Here is a 25,674-nt window from a genome sequence, read left to right as displayed (position 1 = left end):
ACAAAAAGGCTGAAGCTTGAGGGTGAAGAAGGCATCCAGACGATGTAAATTCAATTGCTGAAGTCTTCGGATGTGAGCAGGAAACTGCCATTGAGGAACATCAAAAGGGTGCAAAGACACAATATTAAAATAATTTCATCAATAAATCTTGCAGTCACGAGCGCAGCATTAATGCGACCAACTAGTATGGCACAAATGAAGAATCTGGGTGACTTCGACGTGAGGGACCATGGTTACACTACATGTCAGCGTAGGGAGTGTTACAGACATGCCCTGATCGACGTCCCTTTTCGATCTTTGTGAAAAAAAGATGCAATACTAAGTGATTACCACTAGATGTCGGACTATATACACACCATGTGATTCTAAGCAGATTCACAAGCATCAGAAATGCTGTTCCTGAGTGTGCTACTCACATCTGAAATATGCAGAACCTGCTACTAGCAAACTGCCTCTCCCTTCTCTTTAAATCTGAAGGTGTTTTTCTGTGTGCCTGTGAAAAGTCGTCCTTTCCCTCAGTCTAGCATTGGCATCAATCTGCCTTACCAAAAGATGAAAAAGTGCTACTTTGCCTAATGTTTCAATGACCATTTCTGGCCAAGAATATATGACTGGAGAGAAATCTCCACCCCCCCTTCCCTCCCAATCAATCAATGAACCATCACAAATTTCTGCATCAAAACGTATGAACGCTAAATAGCATTTTTTTTAATGTCCTGTGCAAGCTTGGGGTGTTTGTTTGGAGAGGGGAGTAAATACATATGGCAATACAACAGCATTATTCAACCAAACAGCACTTAAACTTACATAATGCCACGAAAACATGTTGAGAGGCCATGAGTACAAGTACCCTACGGAGAATGTCTTTGTTGATGATATAATTTTTAATGTGGTAGGTGTGATGTTCCACACAAAATGTTAGGAGTTCCAATATCAACGCCAGCAGCTGGGCGGTCTGAAAATCATCTGAAAAAATGTAAAAGATAAAATTACCAAACAGAAAAGAATATCACACAACACAATGTAGCCCCAAAACCGACCTTAGCAAAACAAAAATAAAGAACTTAGAGATTGAGAGCATTGGGTAAGTAACTATTGTTGGCAAGCAAAATGACAAATGTTCAAAAGGATGATCACTGGTATTATATGTTTTACTGGGTTTATTTTATTTTTGAGACAGTTCCAAGTGTGTTTGCAGATTTTCTTTTCAAATTTGAAAGGCTAAGTCAGTTGAAAGGTGTGTCTTCATACTAAAAATGCTTTACAAATCCTTCTTCGAATAAATGGTCAGTGTTTTTACAGGGATCCAACCTGGTACCGAAGATGATTAGGTTAGAGCTTTGATTCTGTCAATATAACAAAGTGCTACTCAGTCTTTAGTGACTTTTCAGACAGTCATTTATTATATCCACATCCACTAAGGGCAGTGCGTCCCAGAAGCGGGGTTTATTTACTGTTCACTTGTTAGGCGCTTATATAGCAAGTACATACTGTTTCAAAGCACCCACAGAGCAAAGGGAGGGAACAAGGGAGAGATACATATTGAATGCACAACATAGGGGGAAAGGAAAAAAGGATGAACCTACTATGCCTTGCAAGTATTCAGAACGTGCAAGTGCAGCAAGGAGGAGGGCAGAGTGTGTAGATGCTGGAGTGTCCGTGGTCATGAGTGAGCAACAGATTAAGTGCAAGGTGTGGTAAGTGCTACATGGGCTGGAGCCGTGCTGGGTATAAAGCGAGCCTCCAAGGCTGAAGGAGTGCAAAGGCAAGTGCTGAGAATAGACAGAAGCTGGGTGATTGGGTGTGGCAGGGCAGGGGCCCAGAGAATGCATGAGGGCCCAGGACACCAATCACAGCAACTGTGAGGTTAGCAGATGAGATGATGGGGCGGAGGTAAAGAGGAACATCTTGAGGAGCTTAGGGAATTTAAGGAAGTCCTGCTCAAGGTGCAGGGGGAGGCTGTTCCATAGTAGAGGGCCAGCTGAGGAGAGGGATCAACGACCTGCCCTCTGTTTAGCAAAGCACTTTACACAAAACAAGTTGGTGTAAGAGGAACGTAGATGTCTGGAGGGAGAGTATTTGGTGAGAGAGTTGAAGATAGTGAGGTCCCTGGGCCCAGACCACCTTGTGGGTGATGCAGAGGGATTTGAATTCAATCAGTGCAGCAATCAGGAGCCACTGAAGACTTTAGGGCAGGAGAGATGAGGTCCTCTGCGCTTACGGCCAAGGGTTAGTCTTGCTGCTCTGTTCTAGATTTGTTGGAGGTCGCAGAGTGGAAGAAGGTAGATTCAGAAAAAGGCTATTGCAATAATCAAGCCTAGACAGAACCAGGGGTCAGGTAATGTTGAGCCTCTGTGGGAAAGTGAGAAAAGGGAGAATTCCTTTGAGAAGGAAAAGCTGAAAGTGGGACTTCTTGGCAATGTCCTGAGTGTGAGGGAGGAAGGAGAGAGGGGCGTCGAAGAGGACTCCAAGGTTTCTGGCTACAGAAGGAGCCGGGGGAGAGCCCATGGAGGAAGGCCAGAGTGAAGGTAAGAAAGAGGGTGCAGGGGTGCCGATGGGAAGGATCTCAGTTTTACAGGCGTTGAGGCAGAGATTGTTGGAAGTGCACCAGGACGGAATGGCAGACAGGCAGTCGGGAATGATGGAAGGTGCAAGGGGGTCAGCAGTAAGTTTGAGAAAGAGTTGAGTGTCGTCTGCATAACACTGGAAGTTGGGGGAAAAAGTAGATGAGGCATGCAAGCAGAACAAGGTAAATGTTAAAGAGCCATGAGGAGAGGATAGAACCTTGGGGGACGCCACAGGTGCAGAAGGAAGTGGGAGAGGAGAAGGTGCCCAGGATGACATGGGACGAGCGGTCAGTTAGGAAGGATGTCAGCCAGTCCAGTTTCCGACCCGAGATATCAATGGAATTGTGGAGTCTTTGTATGAGGATGGAATGGTTGACCGTGTCAAATGCAGAGGAGAGAGTAGGATGAGGGCAGCTGGGGAGTTGGGAGCCCATAGATGCAAGCAGTTCTTCACGGGAGTTCAGAAGAGCAGTTTGTGCCCATGGATGTTCGGAATCCAGATTCATGGATGTGGAGACCACCAACAAGTTTGGTGTGCGAGTTGAGGCAAGGCCAGCTTCTCCAGCAGTTTCCGCAGGAAGGGGGTGATGAAAATAGGGTTTAAGCGAACGGACCGCCATTGTTTGTAGACCACAAGTTCCAGTCTTTTTTGTGGCTACCAACTATGTTATATTATGTTACTTGAATTTGTAGAGCGCACGGTCGCCCAAAGGCATCATGGCGCTAATGAGGGGGCTGCTTGGCTGAGAAAGGCAGTAGGAAGCCAGGGAACTAGAATAAAATGGTCTTCAGAGCTTTCCTAAAAGCCAGATGGTTGGAGACAGATTTGAGTGGCAGTGGGAGGTTGTTCCAAAGCTTGGCCGCGGCGATGGAGAAGGCTCTGACGCCGACTCTTTCCCGGTTATACCTAGGCACGACAAGTAGGTTGGTGGCCGAGGAACGGAGATCACGTTCCGGGATATATCGGAGGAACTTAGATTGGAGAAATTCAGCTCCAAAGCCGTGGATTGCCCGATGGACAATGCACAGTGACTTGAACTTAACTCGCTGAGCCACTGGGAGCCAGTGGAGTCGGCGGAGCACTGGCGAGATATGGGCAGCATAGGGAGAGCCAGTGGCTAATCTGGCTGCCAGGTTTTGCATACGTTGAAGTCGCTGGAGAAGGCCTACCGGTTGAGAAAGGTATAGGGAGTTACAATAGTCCAGCCGTGGGAGGACTAGTACAGCCACCACGGGGGTACGCATGACTTCCGGAATCATGGGAAGGACTTTTTAGAACCCTGATCTGGTGGTGGGCGGACTGAAACAGCTGTGACCTGATTTGACATAGCTAGAGAGAATAACCCCCAGATTCTTCACTTTGTCAACTGGACAAGGCAAAGGACCCAGTGTCACAGGCCAAAACACGGGAGTCCATAGTGAGGGGTTGGAAGGGCAACCCACCAACATCACTTCCGTTTTGTCGCCATTGAGCTTGAGCCAATTTTGGTCCATCCAGGCCCAGACTGCCTTTAGGCAGTCATGAAGACACGCTGAGACCTCAGTTTGATCCTGATCCAAGCGGATCAGGATTTGAGTATCAGCGTAGGAATAACAGTTAAGTCCATGCGAGCGAATGAGGCAGACCAGCGCCCAGATATAAATATTAAACAGAATCGGGGAGAGAGAAGATCCCTGAGGGACACCGCAGGTGAGAGCACAGGGGGAAAGAAAGAAAAGGGGGCATAGCGAGGGTCTGAGTGCCGTCAGAAAGAAAGGAAGTGAACCAAGCAAGAACCGGGCCAGAGATCCCGATCTGTGCCAGACGTGAGAGAAGGATAGGATGGTCCACCGTGTCAAATGCGGCGGACAGATCCAACAAAATCAGAGCTCCAACTCCACCCGCATCAACAAGTCTAGACATATCGTCTTGCACTGAGACAAGCACACTCTCCGTCCCTCTCCCTGGCCTAAAACCTGCTTGGGCATGATTGAAGATCTTTGAGGACTCCAAGAAGGATGACAGAAGGGGCGTGACCAGAGATTCTAAAAGTTTAGACAGGAGCAGGGAAATGGGTCGAAAGTTAGCCGGGATAGTAGGATCAAGTGAGGGCTTCTTAAGGAGAGGAATAACCCTTGCAGATTTAAGCTCTGGGGGTACCAGTCCTGATTGGCAGGAGTTATTTATAGCCACCGTAATATCAGCTAAGATATCCGGGGCAATCGTCTACATGATAATTGCGGGAATAGCGTCCTCAGGGGAGGAAGATTTGATCTTTAAAATAGCCGCTAGGACTTCTGCCTCAGTAAACAGAGGGAAGGTGGACCAACTAGCAGAGGGATCAGTATCTATTGCCTATTGATTCATCTGATGTGCTTAGGTGTGAGCCTTGCCAACTCAGCACCAGGTTAACTAAGCCTCCTGCCTCCTCTGCTCAGCTACCTTGTGGCCTTTTCTCCACTCTAGGCCGTGCTGGGTCCACCCCTTACCACAGTTTTCTTCTTTCTCACTATGAGATATTTTTCCACTTAGTTTCTTGAACCTTCTCTTGTCTCTTCCACTGGTTATATTTCCTCTCTACAGCACTCTTCCTCCAGCCTCCTCTATGACCCCCAAGTGCGTTCTGTCCATTTCTTTCCTCCATCCTCCTTTTACCCTTCTTGGGCCTCTTGCTTGCCTAATTGTTATGCCTAGATTTGTAGGTCCTCCAAATGCTCATCCTTTTATACCCAAGTCTGTGGTTCTTTGCCCTTATTGCCTGGTTTGGGGTGTGTGTGAATCTTCGGAGAGCTATTTTTCGGGCATAACCCTTTTTCGTCACTGCTTTCGGCTATGGTGCAACAGATGAATTGTCATCCCAGGACCCTGCAGGTCAAATGGATAAAGACCCCAGGCCTCCATCTTGGTATCAGGCAGCTCCATTAGTGATAGTCTGATTGCAAAATATTTTACTCGCAGGCCTGTGTTTTTCCCCCTTGCTCCCCGAAGCACTGGTTAATGGCCCAAAAACAGCAGTGCATGTCATAAATTAGTTTTCAAAAACTGATTAAGAGTTTGCTAATTAAAATGTTCTTGATTAGCAAACAAACCCATTTGATTATCAATGGTGTACCAATATGTTTAATGCCACCAAAAGTAATTTGCACCCAAGACATAAAATGAGCAACAATATTGCATTTTTGTGTAACGCCGAAGTAAGACATTAGTGAGAGGATTAAGGCTTTGCAAATTCTTTAAAATTCTGCTAGACCTATAGGTGGAGTAACTTAGTTTACCTACTTGACCTAAGACATGTGCACTCGACCCATGGCAATGAATGACAAAAAATGTAAATGTGCTTTCTGTAAAATGGTGCATGTCATCACAAACCGACTTTGATTGGACCACTTCTGCTACCCAGAGGCCAAACATGCCCAGCAACATTTTTATTTGACATTTACTGCAAACAAAGCAAATGTTAAGTTACAAGCATCCCCTGCAAATGGTACTCTGCCTGCATAAAATCTACTCGATTATGCAAGTGGGTGAGTATACTTTGTGAGCCCTGGATGAGTAAAATGTAAAAGGTTAGCTGCATGAATGAACACAAACCGATATGAAGACTCTGAAAACAGTTTGGCCTGTTCTCTCCCACAGCTGCAAATATATAATACAATTATACAGAACCAGGTTTGCGATTAAAAGCATTTGGCTGTGTGATCATGTACATTTTCAAAAGCATTACTTCGTAAATATGATGCATCTTCCCCAACAAAATTAAATATAACACTAGAGATTTAGATACGCCAACCTAAACTGATAATGCAGTGTTTTACAGTAGCAGTACTGCAATTATACATTATGTAACTTTTAGGAATGTAAAAACAAATAAAGTTGACACAGACAGGATATAGTTAGCTTAATAAAAGTAGAATCCTGATTATATACGGCCATTATTTGAAAAAATAAGTCCTGCCTAACACTCCCACACATGCCTTTGACACTTTAGAGTGCAGGAAATGATTACTGCTGCACCCTCTCTACATTAGTCCCTTTGAACTTGCAGTCAACAGAGAAAAGAGGGTGGAAAGAGCACGGAAGACGAGAGGAATGCAGGATGGTTTGTGCTTTCATTGAACAGGGTAACTAAAATAGCTAGTTTTGCTAGACAAGTGTCAATTTAATTAGCAAACCTGCAGAATTGTATAGCAAATTGCTACATGACACTGCTTATTTTATGCCTCACAGCAAGGTCTTTAATTTTGGTATGAGTGGCAGTCTGGTGTCTGACTGGGGTATGCTTGGGAACCCATGGGCAATAGAGCATGTCTGACTTTTTAGCACCAGGCTGCCCTCTGGAAAGTAGAGCCTTGACTACCTATCTCGACCCTCTTGGAGAGTCAAGAATATACAGAGAAACCATTGAACCTAGGTGTGTATTGATCACCCTGGACCGCAAACTTGTGGTCTAACAAAATCCTTCCAAAGCCTTGATGCCATTACATTGGACACCTTTACTGCCCTATTGTGAAGCATCCAATTTAATGTTAATTCCAACACTTAGACATTTAACTTAATTTTAAAACTACGCCCAAACATGTCCAACAAGTGCAATGCTCAAGGCCAAAAAAACAATTATTGCATTATTAGAAAGGTATTATGAGCAACATTTAGTTCATAATAGACTTCAACTTGGGAGAGTGATCGCTGGAAGCAAACTAACGTTAAATCCAGCTGCAAGTTATCAGCATGTATGATTGTATTAAAACTTTATGCTAGCAACTTTTGAGGATACTCCAAGGTACCAAAAAATATTCAGCGTGTAGAAAAAGTTAGCGTGCAGGTAGGAGAGTCCCACAGACGTTTTAATACATTAGCTGCCGTAGGTTAAAAAGCATTGGCACCCCTAATCCAATCCCTACTTCGGTCTAGTTTTATGACTGGTTGCACAAATTAAAGTCAGCATACACTGGTGCCAACCAAAGGGAACAAATGTACTGAAGCACGTATAAGCAAAAAGGGGGGGGGGGGACCTGTGGTACGAAATCTGTCACTTTACCTACAAGCAAGTACAGTACAGAATCTGCCCCTTTGGTTTCAAGTGTCAGAATAAACCAGACTTCAACCTTGGTGTATGGAGACTTCTACCTTAAGAGGCACAGTCAAAGGTGCTTCCCTGTTATACACTCACTGAAGGCTTGTGAACGTTTGTCAAATTAATAGAATATGCCACAATTTACAGTGGAAGCTTACTTTAGGATGACTCCTTCATTGAAGATCGATGCGTGAGCTTGCTGCTAATTGTGTCTGAAGAAGGAATGGCCTAGCTCAAGCAGAGTGCCTATAGATTAGCTCGGCCCAGCTTTCAAAAGATGCCCCCTCCTGACATAGCTGTCTATGAGCTTGCCTGAGCACAGAAGACTAGCCACGCCAAATTCAAGCACGCTAAATGGAAACAGCCTTTTACACTTTGTGGATTTACACCATAGTGATATCCCAGACGATGAAGGCTTGTCGATAGATGGTGAAAAATGCCACTGCCGAAGTTATCCGGTCTGAGGGGCAAGTGAGAGGACAAAATAGGAACGGATAAGGATCAATAAAAAAAGAAATGACTCATGGGAATATGGTAGCCACGTGCTGACTAAGTGGGCTGCCAATGTGCTAGGAGATATTTCCAAGTCCTCTGGTGAGGGGGTCACAAAAAAAAATAAAGGTGGAGAGAGGGAGGATTCCACCAATTTAGTTAACAGTTAACTTGGCATGGTGGTATGGCTTCACACTTACAAGGGGAAAGGAAGCAAAGATATGGTCACACAGGGAAAGCCATACATTGCATTTTCTTAAAAACACTATAATAAAGAAATGCCAACAATAGAAAAGTTCTTTACAAATACAAAACATTAGTCATAAAAACAGTAAAAGGTTTAAAAAAGAGTCAAACATTTAAAATCACTAGCCCACTCTTCTACAATATGTAAAATACTGTAGGCTATTTGGAACACTTTAGTATGAAAAATACTGCTAAAAATCAACAGTTAAGGATAAAGTTCCAAACTATGCCTAAACACAGCAATCCCAAACATATCAGTTACAAGTTAACAGGAAATTAATGTAACTGGATGGTTATAAGGCGTTAGATAAGTTTGCAAAGTTTTGTCCATTGAAATCAACAGGACAAAGTATGTAAGCCAGCACCGGTATGGGAGAAAATGTAGGTATTACATACAGACCTTAAGTGGTGAACAGGACCAATTACAATAAATAACCATGTACAGTACAAAATAGAAATGTATTTTTAAACAAAATTCATCAATGACAATTGGTAATATCAGGGCTAAAAAAGCATGTCACAAACATTCAACCGTTGGTTACCCAAACTCCATTCAGCCCATTTGATCAGGCGTACCCATTTATTCCCACGTTCATACTTTAAAGCTAATGTAAACATTCTCTAGTGGCCTTTTTTTAAATGAAGGCTTAACACAAAACAACTGGCCAATTCCTATACACCCTGTTAGTCTAATGGTGTGTCTCCTGATGAACAATAAAGTTGTCTACATCTGTTTCAGCTGGACTGTGCAGGTCTTTTCACTGTGGATCTCTGATGGCTCCAGCCTTCTTCAGGACAATGGTGGCTGCCTAGCTGTGCCCCATATTTTATGCCTTTTTGTGTTGGTGGCTTCTCTACAATTAAACACTCGTATTAGCATATACATTCTGTGCCCACTTGTCAATTCTTAGTTTGAATAAATATATTGTGTCACATGAATGGAATCCAAATCCAGACCTAACTCCAGGTGCAGCTCTGGCTGTAGGCTCAAGGTTCTTATGAAATTCTTATTCCTCTTCAGACAACTATCACTTGAGAAGACCATCTACGGGCAACAAGGTGTAGAACAGGCAACAGTAAATATTCTGTCACTTGTTTTTGGTGTGTGAAAACTTCCACACTCTAACCCCCCCATTTCTCCTACTTCGCTGGATTTACTGTGTGTGATGGATAGATCCCAGTCATCTACACATCTGCCTACTGGTGGCAGTAGATTAACGCGAATGACTGATATTGGAATATTGCGGGTACTGCACGAAATCCAGATGAACCAGGATTGCTGGAGTTTACTAGAGGCTTTCACTAGATCTTTTTTGCAGGACACCTGGTTCTGCGGGAAGGTTGAACTACAAGGGTATCAGTCCTACCTCCCCGAAAAGAAAGGGCCTATGGCAAGACTGAGTAGTGGCCTCCCAATCTGGGTGATATTAATTTAAACTACCGGCTCTTCCGACCTACATTGAGTGGCTCAACTAGTGGGGGGGGGGGATGTATCCCATTTAATTCCACCCCTCCTTGTCTGACTCTTTCTGCCAGACCGCATACAGGTCTTGGTGGACTCCTGGAGTCGCTCTGATCCAGAGTTGCTACATACAATCTTCACAGGTGAATTTAACCTCCAACTCGAACATATCAGAGAGCTGTAGGATATATGGGAAGATCATAGAAAACAAGTCCCACAAATAGCTACCCTTAGATGTTGCAATTTGTTGGAGACAACGGATTGACAAAAAGAGCAATTAGACCATCTTATCAAACATATATAAAAGATGGAATGGTCGGGTGTACAAAAATATTTAAAGATTTATTCAATACGACATCATAAAATACTGACCACTTGGTCATACAAAGACTTCAAAATTAAAATATGTATACAGCATACAACCTAGTGTTATTAAGTAATTAGTAATTTTTGACTGCTCTGAATCATTTAACCACAGGCAGAATCAAGTTGATGTCAGTAACCTAAGGGTGACACTGGCATTTATTTTTTTGTATTAAAATACATTTATAAAAGTCACCCTTCGGTTACTAACATCACCTTGATTCTGCTTGTGGTTAAATGATTCAGAGCACTCAAAAAGAAATAATTACTAAATAACAGGTGGTCAGTATTTTATGATGTGTCATATTGAATAAATCTTTAAATATTTGTGTACACCTAACCATTCCATCTTTGATATATGTTTGATAAAATGGTCCAATCACTCTTTTTGTCAATCCTTTGTCTCCAACAAATTGCAACATCTAAGTGTAGCTATTTGTGGAACTTTTTTCTATCATGTTCTAATGTCCTCTCCCAAATAAGCCCCCTACAAAAAAGGAGGACCCCCTTTTGTGCTCCTTTAGTATATATTGGATATATGGGAAGAACAGGACATTGCATGGGGCATCCCACCTTTGGTAGCAGACAAACCCAAGAAGGTTCGATATAGCCCGTACTCACTCTGTTTAACCTACAATTAAGAGCCTGCAATGGTTGCATTTCTAAAGATCAGTCAGCCCATTTTTCGTGTTATGGGACAAATGGCTCTTCAGTTATAGATTACATTCTGATAATGGCTAAGGATTGGAGTAAGGAAGATAGTTTCGAAGTGTTGAACACTCAAGCTAGCGACGCTCGGTCGCCATCTATTTACCCAAAATTTGAAAGTAACCATACACGTGATAAAGATTTCTGGACATGCTTGTAAAGTCATTAGATTGCCAATAATCAGAGCATGAAAAGAAGCCTAAAATCTATGAAACTATTTTGATTAGTTTAAGAGGTGATCTGCAGCAAAGAAAATCACAGATGACAGTATTTTAAAAGAATTCGAAAAACGTACAACAAACCTCCGCCCACATTTTACTTGTGAGGGCAGTAAAGTTAAGACAAAAATTAAAATTAAAAAAGATTATTAAACTAGGCTACTTGGTACGATACAAACTGTGGGGTGGCCAAGAGGCAGTTATTGGAATGCCTTAAACCTGATACAGAAGTGGCCAAGGTGCAACTCTTAAGCTTAGAAAGAACTACAAAAAGTTAACGTCAGATAAAATGTATGTTTGTCAGAAAACTGTAGTGTGATTAGATGCAGGCGTTTGATAATGGAGATTCTAGAGACTTTTGGAAAAGAATCTTGGTGAAGGAAATAAATGGGGATGGACACTTAATTGTTTTGTTACCCCAGATGTTTGGCTGGAAATATTCTCTGGTTAGTATGGTGGCTCTGTGTGTGCAATTACTGACCCTTTAGAGATTCATGTCACACCAGATAAGTCCTCAATGGCGAGCAGCTTTCGTCTGACATTGCATGAAGTTTGCAAGGCAATTTGTTTCCAGAAGAGTGGAAAGGCACCAGGCTCGGATGGCATTCCCATCGATTGTTAAGAAAATCTGTCTGTATTGGGCCCAATTGTATGTAACCATGTAAATTATTCAATGCAGACCTTGGGCTGAACTCTGAACACCATTTATGGAAATCTGCTTACAATTGTCCCTACATAGAAGAAAGGGGTTAGGTATTTGCTGGATAATTGTAGACTAATTTCGCTTTTGAACAGCACTGGTAAAACATTTGCCACATCAGTTTTACTCCATTTACAAGCCTGGGTGGAAGAAGCATTAGTGACTTCCAAGAGCTGGTTCTAAAAAAAACAAAAGCACAATTGATCAAAGCTGATGGTTCAAAAATATACCAGCCAAGTTCCCAGCCTTGTTCTATGCAGATCTTGTGTAGTTGGCTACTATCCTTTGGGGCCTGAAATCAAATCTAGACAGACATCGTCCTAAGAACATTTGAAGAGTTGAATCTCAGATTAAACTTTGACAAACAAAGATATTAGTTTTCAGACCACATTACACTAAGCATCAAAAAAGTATTAGTGTGGAGGGGGAAAGATTAATGCAGGCTTCGTTCTTTGACTATTTAGGAATTAGATTCCATGAGAACAGACTCTGGACTACCCCCCCCCCCCCGGCCCTCCCCCAGACAAGTCTTTTACAATTCTGGGGAAAGAACACAGGCACCCAAAGAATCTTCCATGCAAGACATGGAAGTGGGGGGCAATTGCAACAGCTTTAGAACTGTACCATAAACAAGCCAGACCTGTAAATCTTTATGGTGCCGAATTGTGGGGATACGTAAACTCAAACACTGGATGGAGTAGAAAACATTTGAAACCACTCGTACAGATTTCCCCAAGGTATCCAAATGCATTGCTGCACCTGGAGATGGATGTATACCACTAGAGATCAGGTTGCTTTAAATCCAGTAATCTATTGGTGAGGTTGTGGAGCACCGAAGGACTGGAGAAATACGTCAATCCCACGATACATGTTTTGGCCTTAGAAGGAATTAATAGCATTCCCTGGCTACCAATGTGAAACAAATGTATAGCCTAAATGAAGCCTCACTTTGGGAAGATGCACATACCATCGTTAGGGGCGAAATGTGGGCTGAAAGAAAAAGCGGGTCCCAACCATACCTGCCAAACCTCCAGACTTTTTCCCCAGAGACTCAGGAATTTTAACCATTTCTCTGGCTCTCCGGGAAAGATCCTGGAATCTCAGGAATTTTGGTGAGGGACAGCTTTCACCAATTGCTTTTTTTGTTGTTATGCTTGCAGGACTGAGCCACCTCGGACTCCCTGCCAGTGTGGCTTTGTCTCTGCAGCAATGACTAACGTTTCCAGCACATTGGCAAAAAGAATGCAGGCGAAGCAAAGTACCGCGCGTTTATTTTGCTTCACTTTTCATTATTTTTTGGCGACTTTCAATGCCAACGCGCGTTTCTTTTGCTTTCGTTCTTTTTGCCCAGGTTAGGGTTGACTCAGCCCCATTGAACCACAGCCATCAGGTTTGCAGGCTGGACAACTCACCACTGCACTACATGACCTGATGAAATGTCCAATTTCTGTACTGCAAAATTCAGGGAAAACCTTTGTATTGGTTCTTGGAGTTTACATGTGCACATTTTAACGTGTTGATTTTATGGAAGGTGAATGCAATTTGGTTGGTTGTGAAAAGGCAATTTAATGAAATCTGCATATTTAAATTTGAACTGCACATTTCTAATGTCACATTACAACAGAGTTGTCCTTTTTGAGATGTGGGCGGGGTCATGTGAAAATGGGCAGAGTTTTTGTGACTGGGCGAGAATAAATCTCAGGAATTTTGATTTTCAAATGTAGGCAGGTATGGTCCCAACTATATAGCATGCAAGCCAGAATTTGGCCAAGATGATTTGGATTACTTAAACCCATAGTAGGCACGTTCCTTGTCAGTTTAAAAAAATAAAACATGGTTTGCATTTATCAGAAAAACAAGATATTAGAAGGATCAATTGAAGTCAAATGCAACACATTACCATCAACAATCTTGTTCCTCACCCCTCTCCACCCCGCCCTGCCCCCCCCATCTATAAAGAGGGTGTCCCACCTATTCAAATCTGCTATCAATTGGGGTCATAGCTGGCCAAAACCATCTCCTCCAAGTTCCTATTCGCCCGGATACCAAAGTACTGTATACCCGTCTCATCAATCCTCATGCCTTGGTAACACTGTTTCCTCTAAATGAGGGGGCTATACTGGAATATTGGAATTATGCATGATTTTTCCGCATTAATCTTCAGGCCTAAGAGACTGCCATATTCCGCTATCTGTGCCATTAGCGCAGGGAGGGAGTATTGTACATCGGTGAGGTAAGCCAGAATGTCATCCGCAAAGAGCAAGAGTTTGCACTCCATCTACCCACCCCAGATGCCCCCGATTTGCAATTGCCAGTGGCTCCATCGCTAGGGCATGTAATAGTGGGGATAGGGGCATCCTTGTCTTGTACCTCTTGTAAGCATAAATATCTGAGACACCACCGTTGACACTCACTGTAGCTCTGGGTGCATTATAGAGCTCTGCTACCCATCGCAGGAAGTTTGTCCCCAGACCCATCCTCCTCAAGCTTCATCATAAAGGGCCACTCGACCCTGTTGCAAGCCTTCTCCGAATCCAAAGACAACAGGCACGTGTCCTCTCCCAAGTGAATAAGGTTTATAGTCTTTCGAATATTATCGGGTTCTTGCGTCCCTCTGATAAAGCCCACTTAATCTCCACGTACCAATTTCGGCATTTCTCGCCTCTAGTTGTGTTTCCAACACTTTCGCTAGGATCTTTACATCCCCGTTCAAAAGAGATGGGTCTATACGAGCAGCACCACACGGGGTCCTTCCACCCTCCTTTGGGATCGCCACGATCGTGGCCAGTAGCATCTTTGGGGGTAAAGCTTCCCCCCGCTCACAAGCATTGAACACCTTACTAATCATGTAGCTATCAGTGACCTGAATAGTTTGTAGACCCTCAATGTGAAACCGTCCTCACCTGGGGCAGACCCGACTTCATACCCTTGATGGCCTGCAGGAACTCTTCTACCATTATGGGAAGCTCCAGGTTGTCTACCATATCCTGGGGGAGCCCCGGGACAGGCATTGCCCTCAATGTGTCCATCTACGCCTCCTCGTCCCTCCATTCTGAGGTATAGAGATTACTATAGTACAGAGTACTGTGCAAATTAATTTCTGATGTCTCTGGGTTCATAAACCACCCCCGCCCCTCCTCAGTCCTTATAGCTTGAATGGTTCTCTGCCTCCCTCTCCTCCCTCAGCCTCCATGCAAAGATGGTGTCCACCCCATCCCCTTTCTTTTTAGGAACAGTTTTCTCTGTGTCCTCGGTCAGTATGGCATTCAATTGTGTTTTATACTGCCTAAGCTCCTTCGCTTCCGGCGGGGATATGTACTTTCCCTGGGTGCCTCCGGGCTGTACCTGCGCTATTTTCGCACGCAGCAGGCTTTCGCTTGCCCCCCACCCCCACTCTTCTTCTTGGAGCCTATTCAAATCAACAACCCCCTGATAGTTGCCTTGAAACCCTCCCATATGAATTGGATCCTCACCTCTCCTGTATCATTGAAGAGGAAAATCCCAGAAGCAGGTTCTGCTTCACTTCCTTCTCCTAAAACAAGAAGTCATTGGACCTCCAGCCCCACCCTATGGCCCACTGTGCCTCAAACTCACCATAACTCTCACCATATGATCAGACCATGGGATCGGGGACACCAGAGATTCCAAAACACGCTCCTTCATGTCAAGTCTACTAGAATTAGGTGTCTGCACAAATACGAATCATGCACTGCCGAGTAAAAAGTATATGGCCTGTCACCGTCCTGAGGGAGACGAAGGATTTGCTCTGTCCCAGAACCTTGTTTGACCGTTGAAAGCAATTAGAGTCTCCTGCCTTGGCACTCGCAGGGGGGCCGTCCCCCATTGTCCTATGGTCCCTCAGTGGATCTAGACCATGTTGAAGTCTCCCCCAACCACAAGCTGAACTTCTGCAAACTCAATTTGTCCCGGACCCCTTCCCAAAAATCACATTGACCTACATTTGGGGGCATACACAGAGCCCAGCGTTGGCTTGGTGCTGTTAAGCTGTCCCTTAAACACGTACCTCCCATAAAGGTCAGCCAGAGTTGATTCCACCAAAAAGTTGGGTGATCAGGATCGTGACACCTGCCTTTTCTTCAAATCTGAGGCCAAAATCACCTCCCCCACCACTGGATCGTAATAGGGATTCCCTGCCCCTCTGCCAGTGTTTTCCCTGGAGACACATCCAGTCCAGCCGTGACTTCTTAAATTCCGGGAGTACCATTGATTGCTTACTCAGCGAGTTGAGGCCCAGTACATTGAGGGAGCCAATAATCATTTCACCCTGCCCAGACATCTCCCTGTTGCCGGAGCCTCACTTTACTGCCCCCTCCCCCCTGAGACAGTAACAACGGCGGGCTCCTGTTGCCAGGGCTCCTGAAATAGCAAACCAACTTTGGAACAGTGCACACTGAAGAGTACTTAACCAATCCTACCTTCCCCACCCCCTCCCCATCCCCCACGGCATTCAACCCCGCCCAGTCTCATCACTGTAGACCAGATTGCATCACTGAAGGTCCCTCCAACCCCCAATCTCTTTTCCTTGATTCCCCCTTCCCTTCCCTCACCATGTGTCTCAAAAAACTCCTTTGCCCCCCACCTCATGGATGGTTCTCCACAGGCGCATTTCCGATTCTCCCTCTTTCTCCGGGATCCCCAAAAAATCTCAGGTTATTTCTCCTCTCCCGGTTTTCAAAGTCATCCATCCTCAGGGCAACTTCCCCCTCCCTCCTCTCCAATTCTGCAAGCCGCATGTCCAACTGGGTCTCCAGTGTCTTTAGGGAGGTCTGGTTGAAGAACTGCCTGGAGTCTCATCCATTCTGTCGATTCTAACATTTATTTTGTCCACTCCTCATCCAATGTCAGCCCTCATCTCCTCAAGGAGTGAGGCAATGTCTTTCTTTGTGGACATGGTGCCATCCCCTGCTTCTGACATGGTTGGTTCAGTGATGTTACTCTCCGGGCCCAATCTCAGATACTCAAATTGTTCCAACTTCCAGTTCACGGGCGGACAGGTCCACTGTCCAGGCCTCCCCCCCTGTCGGTTTGGTTGGCAGCATTCCGCAGCGGTATTGAGGCCCGCCTCAAAGCTCAGGTCCCCCTCCCCCACTGGCGCCCTGGGAGCTGCTCTCCGCTCACCTCTGTAGCTCTTCCAGGCCCAGGTTCCTGCCTTGCCGTCCGCTCACTTGGTCGCTGTGGTCCTTGGGGCCTGTGGTAATCCCAGCCTCGACTTAGCCATTTCATCCTTCACCTGGGTTCCCCTCTGTGCTCCCCTTCCTCCTCAGAGCACTCTCCTGGGCAGGCACACGCTCGAGAACCAACCCGGGGGACCAGGCCCAGTTGTTGCCCACCTTGCGTTTTTCTTGCACAGTGGGTTCAGGGCCTGAGTGATCGGGTGCTGTGGGGCAGGTACATGTTCCTTTTCTCCCTTCTGTCCATTTGGGAGCCCCCTTCCACCTCCAAGTACCGCCTCACACCTGTGGGACCCCCCCCTATCCTCTATACCCCCCCCCAGGCCTTCCGTGGACAAGGTCAGCTCCAGGCTCAGTTTTTGGGGGGGCAACAGGCGTAACTTCTCCTGGGGGCCCCCACCTCCACCACAAGGGTTGCAGCGCCGCCCTGTGCGGCTGCAGTCTTCACTGGTCTTTTGCACTTGTTCCTGCTGCTCCCTACTCCTAACTCCCCTTTTAAATGGTATTACCGCTGTGGGGGTGGGGAGGCAGGCCGAGCTCTCCTGGGGTCCCGGCCCATCCCTCCAAGGCCTCATCACCTTGAACACCACCACATCGCTCCCGTGGTGTTTTGGCCACCTCTGTGGTTCTCACAGACCAGTGGATGACTTTCCCCGCTGGCTGCAACTGCTGATACATCTGCTGTCCCTGGCCCGATCAGCCCTGCGTTTGGACCAGTGTGCAGCTTTAGGTCTCAGAGACCCCTTGATCTCCACTACACCTTCCTGGGGGAGGGGAGGGAAGGGTCAGGCCACTTTTCAGTCCACTGGTATGAGAGCGACACGCTTAGGCGACTTCCATGCGCACACCCCCTAGTGGCCTCCGCTTTGTCCATTTTAGGATGGGGATCTTAGAACTGCTGTATTCACTAAATCCCGGAAAAGTGGAGGGGATGGCCTTTGCTCTTTATGTAAAGCGGGATAGGAAACTAAAGTGCAATTTTTACTCAAGTGAATAATTGAAATTGTTAAGAGCACGGCTTTAAAACCATTACAAAGAGGGCATACGCACAGTTGCAGGTGCCTTAACATTTTGTAAAAGTACTAATAGTCGGAACTTTCTAAGATGGATCGCATGTTATGTTCCCCATGCTCGAGTATATAGATAAAAGCTTCACCCAGCTACTGGAGACATTTGAAAGCCTTTATTTGATGCGAAATAGTTCGATTTTCTGTTGGCCTGCAAGTTCACCCTCCCAATTTGGAAAGGTTTTTAAGTTGTATTACTTTTAAACCATTAAGTGTATATGATTATTTTGTATCTAATCTCTGAATAGAATTACACTGTTACAATTAAGGTTTTAATAGATGTCTGGAATAACCAGATGCAGTTATCAAATTGCACCTTGGCCTTATCGGTTTACAAGTTGTATCAATAGGCAACTTACCCGATTCAATTACATGTTGGGTACAGAATTGCACTTTATGTATTGCACTTTAACTTTCCTTGTTTACAAGCTGTATTGACTGGAAACCTAGGCGCTATAATTATAGGTTGTCTTTTTAGTCCATTGTTTAAGAAATGTTTTGATCACAAATGTGTAATGTTTTAATGGCTTTGGCAGAAAAAGTTATTTGACTGGCAATGAGCACTTCTGTTACTTGTAATGTGTTAAACTAAACACTGCTGCAAGACAAGCTAATTTAGTTACCACTATTTTAGCAATCATATTGCTGATAAATATTTTTTTTTTAAAAAGCCAGTTCCAAAATGAAGGACTCAAAGATGCTCAAAAGCCTGGGTGAGCAGAGACACTGGGTTTTCCTAAAATAACATTGATTTTGGAATTCAAATAACCGAGCCGCAGGGGTCCATAATGTTAGGACAGTTTTTCTTAAGTCGAAGCTTAGTAAAACCATGCAACTGAGACAGTACAAAACTGCACTCTTGGTAAAAGGCTGTACTACCCAAGTATTTGGTAGAGTAGACAGAACAGCCAGGCTTATCTGTGGAGAGAGAGAGAGAGAGTAGGTTGTAGGAAGGTACAAAGAACCTGCAGCATACAAATGGTTAAAAAGAAACACTAACACCCATAAGTATCATAAAAATAAAAGTTTATTATGAATACAAATAGTCCAAAGTAAATCTTGGTGGTTAAGTACTTCGTCATAGAATCAAACAATATAAAAATACAACACAATGCTTAAGGTACACAAACCAAAGCATAGACCTTGTTCATAATAACCAACAGTATTTCTAGGCAAGTTCACCTAATCATGCACATTTAGACTAGAACACACCTATTCAGGGGGAGTACAACCACAAGTTACTTTTAGCTGACTTACAGTAATTCAAGGGTAGTAGATCCTGTCAGTCATGCAGTGACACTCTGCTAAGAAATCACTTCATAAACCAACCATGTTACCAGGATACTTTTCTGAATAGTGAAACAAATTCATGGAACAGTATAAACCTATAACTAAATTTCGGATAACCCTCAGTTATACTAGATGAGTGAAACCTAATATTGTAATAAACTATGACAGTTGCTTTTCAGATCAGTGGAACACTGATTGGGTTAAGCAATAACTAACTTATTTTAGCATGGCACAAGGCAGACCACGGTTAGTAAAACCCACAATATATGTATTAAGAATTGCACGCAGCTGTTCAAGGTAAGTAAAACCCAAGGTAGACTTATTCTATATGGGTTATTCAGCAGGTCAGGGGAAGCAAGACCCAGTTGGTAAACATAAACTTATATTCTGAAAGAAATAGTTAGGTTAAGCAAACAGCATTACTTTTAAGTGGGGGGATCTAATTCATAGGCAAGTAAAATAACATTTTATATACTTTTAAGACTGGCAAAACACAGTCCAAGGAAAGTAAGAACTTTCGTTAACTGCTCCTATTTCAGAGTGACAGTAACCAAACCAACTCTATTACAAGTAACTTAACACTTGTTGAATTTACTAGGCACAAGGCCCAAAACGTGCACGTCCTTCCCTATTTTTGGAGCACGAGTGTTCTCAGTGTTCCCTGAACAATTCGGAAAACTGTGCATCGCGCAATGGCTTGAGGTCCCAGGGTATTGGGGCATTGCAGCCCGGTAAGGTCACAGCAAAAATGCAGGTCTTCCTGAGTCTAGTGGGTCTCACCAGGCTCTACGTCGGGATCCTCCTTTTCAGGAAGCCCAGGTCGCTTGGAAGGAAGGGTAACAGCAGGCTCCAGTTACACAGAAGCCCTTCCAGTCGCTGGAAATTGCTATGGGCGTTGTTTCTTCATCTTGTTCTTCAGTTTCAGCTCCAGTGGTCGACTTGCCAGCAGCTTCCAGGTTCGGAGTATTTAATAGGAACAACAGCACCACTAATGCATTCTCTCCCGGCATTTTAAAGCAAGGGGCGGACTGGCTGTTCAATCAGGACAGCCAGTCCTCGCCGCCCCCCTACTGGGAGTTGGTACCTTTCGAGTAAGGTCAAAGACAATGGGCTGCAGAGTTTTGGACACCTTCCTCGCTTCCTACCTTGTCATACACTCTGGAGCCTGGGCAGGGAATCTAAAGGATTCCCGCCGAAGACCACACTTCCACCGAGGTTGTTCCGACCTACAATGGCAGGTGAAGAAAAACGACAAGCTCACAAGAAATGGTGAAACACGAAGGGGCCCACCATTTTAGCAAAATTGTGACGCTTCTGTGCATTACCGAGCCTGCATTTACAGCCTGCAAGTAAAAACGACATAAAAAGGTAAAACCACTGCCACCAGCCATTCGAAGAAACTTACAACTAACAAAAATGTTACGAGGTAAGTAAGAAAGGGGATACGTTTACATTGTACACCCCACCACCACCCATTAGAGAGAAGTGTCATTTCTGTGCCAATTCCCTTCAACCTTTGAGACCCCAAGCTCTTTTGCGGGAATTAGGGCTTGTGACGTTTTCCACCTGAGTGGAACCTTTTTCGCACATGTTTTTTTCCTGACTAGGATATTTGTGTTTTACTGTTTCATGGAGTCTGAAAAACTCCACGGACATCTGCTTTTTGTATGGCGACACAAAGCAACTTTGGTGCAGTGCCACTGAAAAGTCCCTTGGACATTTTCTTAGAAAAACTAATTCCCTATCCCACTTAAGTAAAACATTTTGTTACACTAACCTACTTAAAATGGCCCAGTCTTCTTTTTTTGCCATTTTCTGTTTGTTGGTTCCTTCTGTGCTTTCACTGTTAGCTGATGCAGGTTTAAGTCCTTTGTGTGTTGCCTATGGCGGGCTTCAGCCCTGGAGCCAGCCCAGGCACCAGTGCCTCTGGAAAGGCAGGAAGTGTGGGAGGGTCCCAAAACCTCCCTGTCCTTTGTCTCCAGGTGTGCTTGAGTGAAACCAGTCCTGGAAGGACAGCCACCCTGCTGTGTCATTGACAGCATAGGCTGTGAATGAAGGAGAAATTGCATGAAAAGACATTTTTGGGACTAAAGGCAGAATCAACCACTGGAGAGGAACATCTGAAGACAAACTGACCAGACGCCAGCAGCACCCTCCAGAAACGTGAAGTGCCTGGTGAAGCTCTGCAACTGTGCTGACCCTGTTTTCATATCAACTGGAAGACCCACAAGGGATGACTTCCTCCCTTGGGATGGTGGGACCAACTAGCCTCAAGACAAGCTTCCATTTGGCGCATCTCCCAAATTGCTGGGCCTCACCAGCGATGCAGAAGCCAAATGCCAGGGGTCCTGTGACCATTGCCGAGTTCATAGTCTTGCAAAGTCCAAATCCGACCAAGTCTTCGTGGGCATCCCGATGACCCTAAAGAGACAGGAAATCTTGATCTAGAGTCCCATCACCAGAGTCCAGGACCGAGGGAGCAAGCTTCATCCAATCAGAGACATTTGTTCTTCATGGATGCAGAGAAAAAGGCATAAAAAAAAAACAAACACAAAGTGCACTGAAACAAGGGAGATTCGCAGCCGACGAGTCCCTCTCCCGAGTACTGCGGCAGGAGCCCGCCAATCCAGCTGGAAAAGGTTTCTTCTAATCGCAGGTACTGTGGAGCTTGGGGTGTTCACCTTTTAGCCATAAGTTGTGCTTCCCATCTTGCAAAGTGCTTTTGTTCCACTTTAGAGTGGATACCAACTCTCCAGCAATGGCCTGAAAAGTGTGTACTCTACAAAATAGCTCACTTGAGTTACTGTGATTTCTGCTGAACTTACTGTCAAGACTGTATCTAAGAAGACATACATCAGAACTATTGACTTTGTCCACTAACTTGGTCTGTCCCGACTCACTAAAGGCACCCTTCTAGCCCTACTGGCTTTGGCAGTACTTGTTGCCTCGTATGTTATAATTGTGGACACTTATTGCTGGGATAAAAGTACTCTGCCTCCCCCTTTGGGGGATTGTAATTATTTGACACTGGAAAGTAGGTTGTAAAAATCTGATTCTAACCTTTCCTTCCATTACAAACTCAATTACTGAATTGGCATCTAAAAATAAGTGCAATATTGACCTTACCTGAAGTCCCATCCGTGTGCTGGAAAATGTGTTAGCATAAAGTATTTACCAACTGTTATTTACAAAATGAACCCAAACTTGGATTGAATGTTACCAGTGGATACAACTTTTTTTTAAAAAAAGCTTATTTAAATCATATGTATATTATAAATATTGATGTATAACTTTAAGTGTGTAAGTATTACTTTACTACTTGTACGTACGGATTTCAATTGTACAGCATTACAGCTCACATTATCCCTCTTACGATGAGCCTGGCTGCTCAGTCACAATACCAACTTAAAAGGTGGGTTACCTTATACCAAGCAGTTAAGTCTTGTGTAGTCCTCACCAGTTGGACTGAACCAATTCTGTCCAAACACCACCCCCCCGGACTCCGCATAAGGTGGGGTGTGCAGGCTCAATTATACAAACATGCAAGTTACTAACTGTAGTGACTAGAGTACTCCTAGTCCATAGTTTCCTTTCCTCCATCCTTGTGGGCGTCCACCAAACACCGATAAATTGAGCTTCCCTTTTATATTTAGTATAGCATGCAGGGGTGCTGCCTCTGGCCTGGATACGCCCCGCCGAGTGTTACGGAGAATTCTCAAATGTGCTAATTCCCTTCACCTTAGAGACCCCCAGCAACTTTGCTGGATTTTGAGGACCTGATTTTTTAACCGGAGAGAGTGTGAGCCTTTTTTCCCCCACTCTCGCATGTATTTGGATGTGTTTTACTCTTGTGTTCTTTGATTGTGGAGTTTTAGACAACTCCATAGGCATCATCTTTTCATTTTTGTCACAGCTCCCTTGGAGCAATGACACAGGCAGGCCTTTTAGGCTGTCCCAAGGTTTAAATACCTTCTCTGGGATAAACTACTGTTTCCCAGAGAAAGGAAAGTGAAATTGACTTTACTAGTCTTTCCAAATTCCTAGACCCAGTACACACTAGGTTACAATAGAGTGCTGGAGGGGATACTTAGTATCCCGTGTCTAGAAACTCATGTAGCAGTCAAATGCTACCCTTTCCTATCGAAATGGCTGGTGGCAGTGGTTTTACAACGAACTACCATGATTTTTCCCGACAGCGAACAACGGTAGCGTTAAATCGCCAGAGCCATGTTTTTCAAGATGCCGTCTGAGCCCCCTTTGTTTAAACAGGTCCCGGTCGTCTTTTTTCACCATTTCTTTTCGGAAAGGTCCTTCTAGAGTGTCTCTGCGCGCCAAACCAGGTTTGGTCCCTTTGTTCCTACGCCTTTGGCAGGCTTCAGGACTGAAGACCACCTCTGGGGTAAGCAGAAGTGAGGGAGGTGCCCGAAACTCCCTGTGCTTAGTCTCCTAAGAGACCCAAATGCACTCTGGCGTGATTGGCTGTCTGACTGTTCGGCAAGGACAGCCACCCTGCTGGGTGAGTGGCAGCTAGGCTGGAATGACTAGGAGGACTCTGCTTATAGAGTCTCTTGGCTTGGAAGGCCGAGTCGAACACTAGAACGAAAGAACCGAAGAAGAGCTGGAAGAGGACGGCTGCTGCAACCCCTGGACTGTTGGTTTGCCCAGTGAAGCCCTGCTGCAGGTCCGAATCGCCAAGTTCATCTCGACAGAGAAGCCCTTCAAGGACTTCTCCCTTTGAGTTGGTGAAACCAATCAACTCGAACCTTAAGCCACCTGGATACCATTCTCGGAGCTGGTTGTATTTTTCTCAGAGTGCTGCAGGAAAATGAATAACCAGGGAGAGCGACACCAGTTTGTGTGCTTGACTACAGCTACCGGAATTGAAACTTTGACTTTGCCAGCTTTTTGACGAGTCATAGTGCAGTGCAGGAGTCCCCCGACGCCCTCCCTCTTGTCCCCACGACTGAGGCTCAGGAACAGCAAGATCTGCAGGAACTGCCAGGAACAGAAGTCTTCAGCTGCATCTTTTTCTTCATTGTAAGGTACTGTGAAAACCCGACAAAGAACTTGCCTCTCACTGCGAAAGTGCTTGAAACTTTGGCAACTTGCAGGCCTAGTCAGCTTGTGAATCTTTCTTTTACAAACTACTTCTGAGAACTTTGGCAAATACTTTTCTGTTTAACTACCAGAACTGCCTATCCTATACAAGACATTAGCCCATTGACTTTGGCCTAACCTATTGCACTGAATTGACTCCTCTGGCGAACTCAAACTATTTGCACTAAGAGTAACTGTAAATATTCTTTTTATTAACCAATGCCATTTTGCTACTCCTTCAAAGTAGTTTAAATGTCTCGGAACCAGATAGTGTGAAGTATTGAAGAATATTTGTGTGATATAGATTGCCTCCTTCTAGTGAATGTTTTATAACTGACTGTGAAATAAATAAGTGTTTTACCAAGAAACCTTGAGGGTAAGAGTTTGTTTGAATACTTGTAATTTAGACCTCTGTGTAAAATCCTTACAGCTCACATTCCCCTCTTGAGATAAGCCTGGGTGCTCAGCAATGCTACCACAAAACTGTGAAGTACAGACTTCTACCAAAGGTTGGTTTTGCTTACACCTGTGGCCCTAGATGTGTGTAGTGGTCCCAAAGGGTACTGCATACAAACTTTGCCTAACACTGGTGGCAGGTGGTGAGGATAAATTGTATAGTTATATATAGAGTTCTGCTTCACTTTTGTTCAAATAGTAACCTTTACAAGGCTAAGCACCACTAGAAAAGTAATTTTATCATGCCTGATATGGATAACTTCAGACAGGAAGCCCTGATCATTCTAACAGTAGATCAACTTAAAGATATGAGTAAGGTCAGGAATCTCCCTCTTAAAGGAAAGAAAAATGAATTGATTGAAAGATAGTTGGATTTTCAAAATCTGAGAAGTTGGTCTGTTACACCTACTCCTTCAGCAAATGTGGGAAATGAGGATGATAATGATTCAGAGTCTAAATCTAATGCTATTGAGGAGCAAGAAGAGTTGGAGGAGTCTCAGGATGTGAGTCCCTCTGCACCTCAACAAGCTCTTACGCCTCGACTTTTAGCCACAGGGACCCTACCAGGTCCAGTACTGAGTCCAGAATGTGTGTCTTGAAAAAATGAGACTTTTAGATTTCAAAAGGCTCCAAATGCAAACTGAAAGTAAACATTAAGAAATCAAACTCAGAAATGGAAATGCATCATGCTCTTGAAATGAAGAAATTGTCTCTTGAAAATGGTTCTCTCCCAGAGTCTTCAAGGTCTTCCAGTCCTAAGAG

The 25,674-nt window shown here is 44.5% G+C and overlaps 1 protein-coding gene across 2 annotated transcripts in view; it reads right to left on the bottom strand.

Moving 5' to 3' along the window:
* PPP4R3A (protein phosphatase 4 regulatory subunit 3A) overlaps nt 1–25,674 on the bottom strand; it is a 547,019-nt gene that overhangs the window by 188,543 nt on the left and 332,802 nt on the right. For both annotated transcript variants that reach the window (XM_069637435.1, XM_069637437.1), the window contains exon 10: nt 808–966. In XM_069637435.1, coding sequence (XP_069493536.1) covers nt 808–966 — 159 coding nt within the window. The remainder of the gene's footprint in view (nt 1–807; nt 967–25,674) is intronic.

The sequence above is a fragment of the Ambystoma mexicanum genome, chromosome 14 (genome assembly GCF_040938575.1).
Source record: "Ambystoma mexicanum isolate Mex_15411 chromosome 14, UKY_AmexF1_1, whole genome shotgun sequence".
NCBI lineage: Eukaryota > Metazoa > Chordata > Amphibia > Caudata > Ambystomatidae > Ambystoma > Ambystoma mexicanum.
The sequence above is the reverse complement of the archived record's forward strand: the minus strand, read 5'-3'. Positions and strand labels throughout refer to the sequence as shown.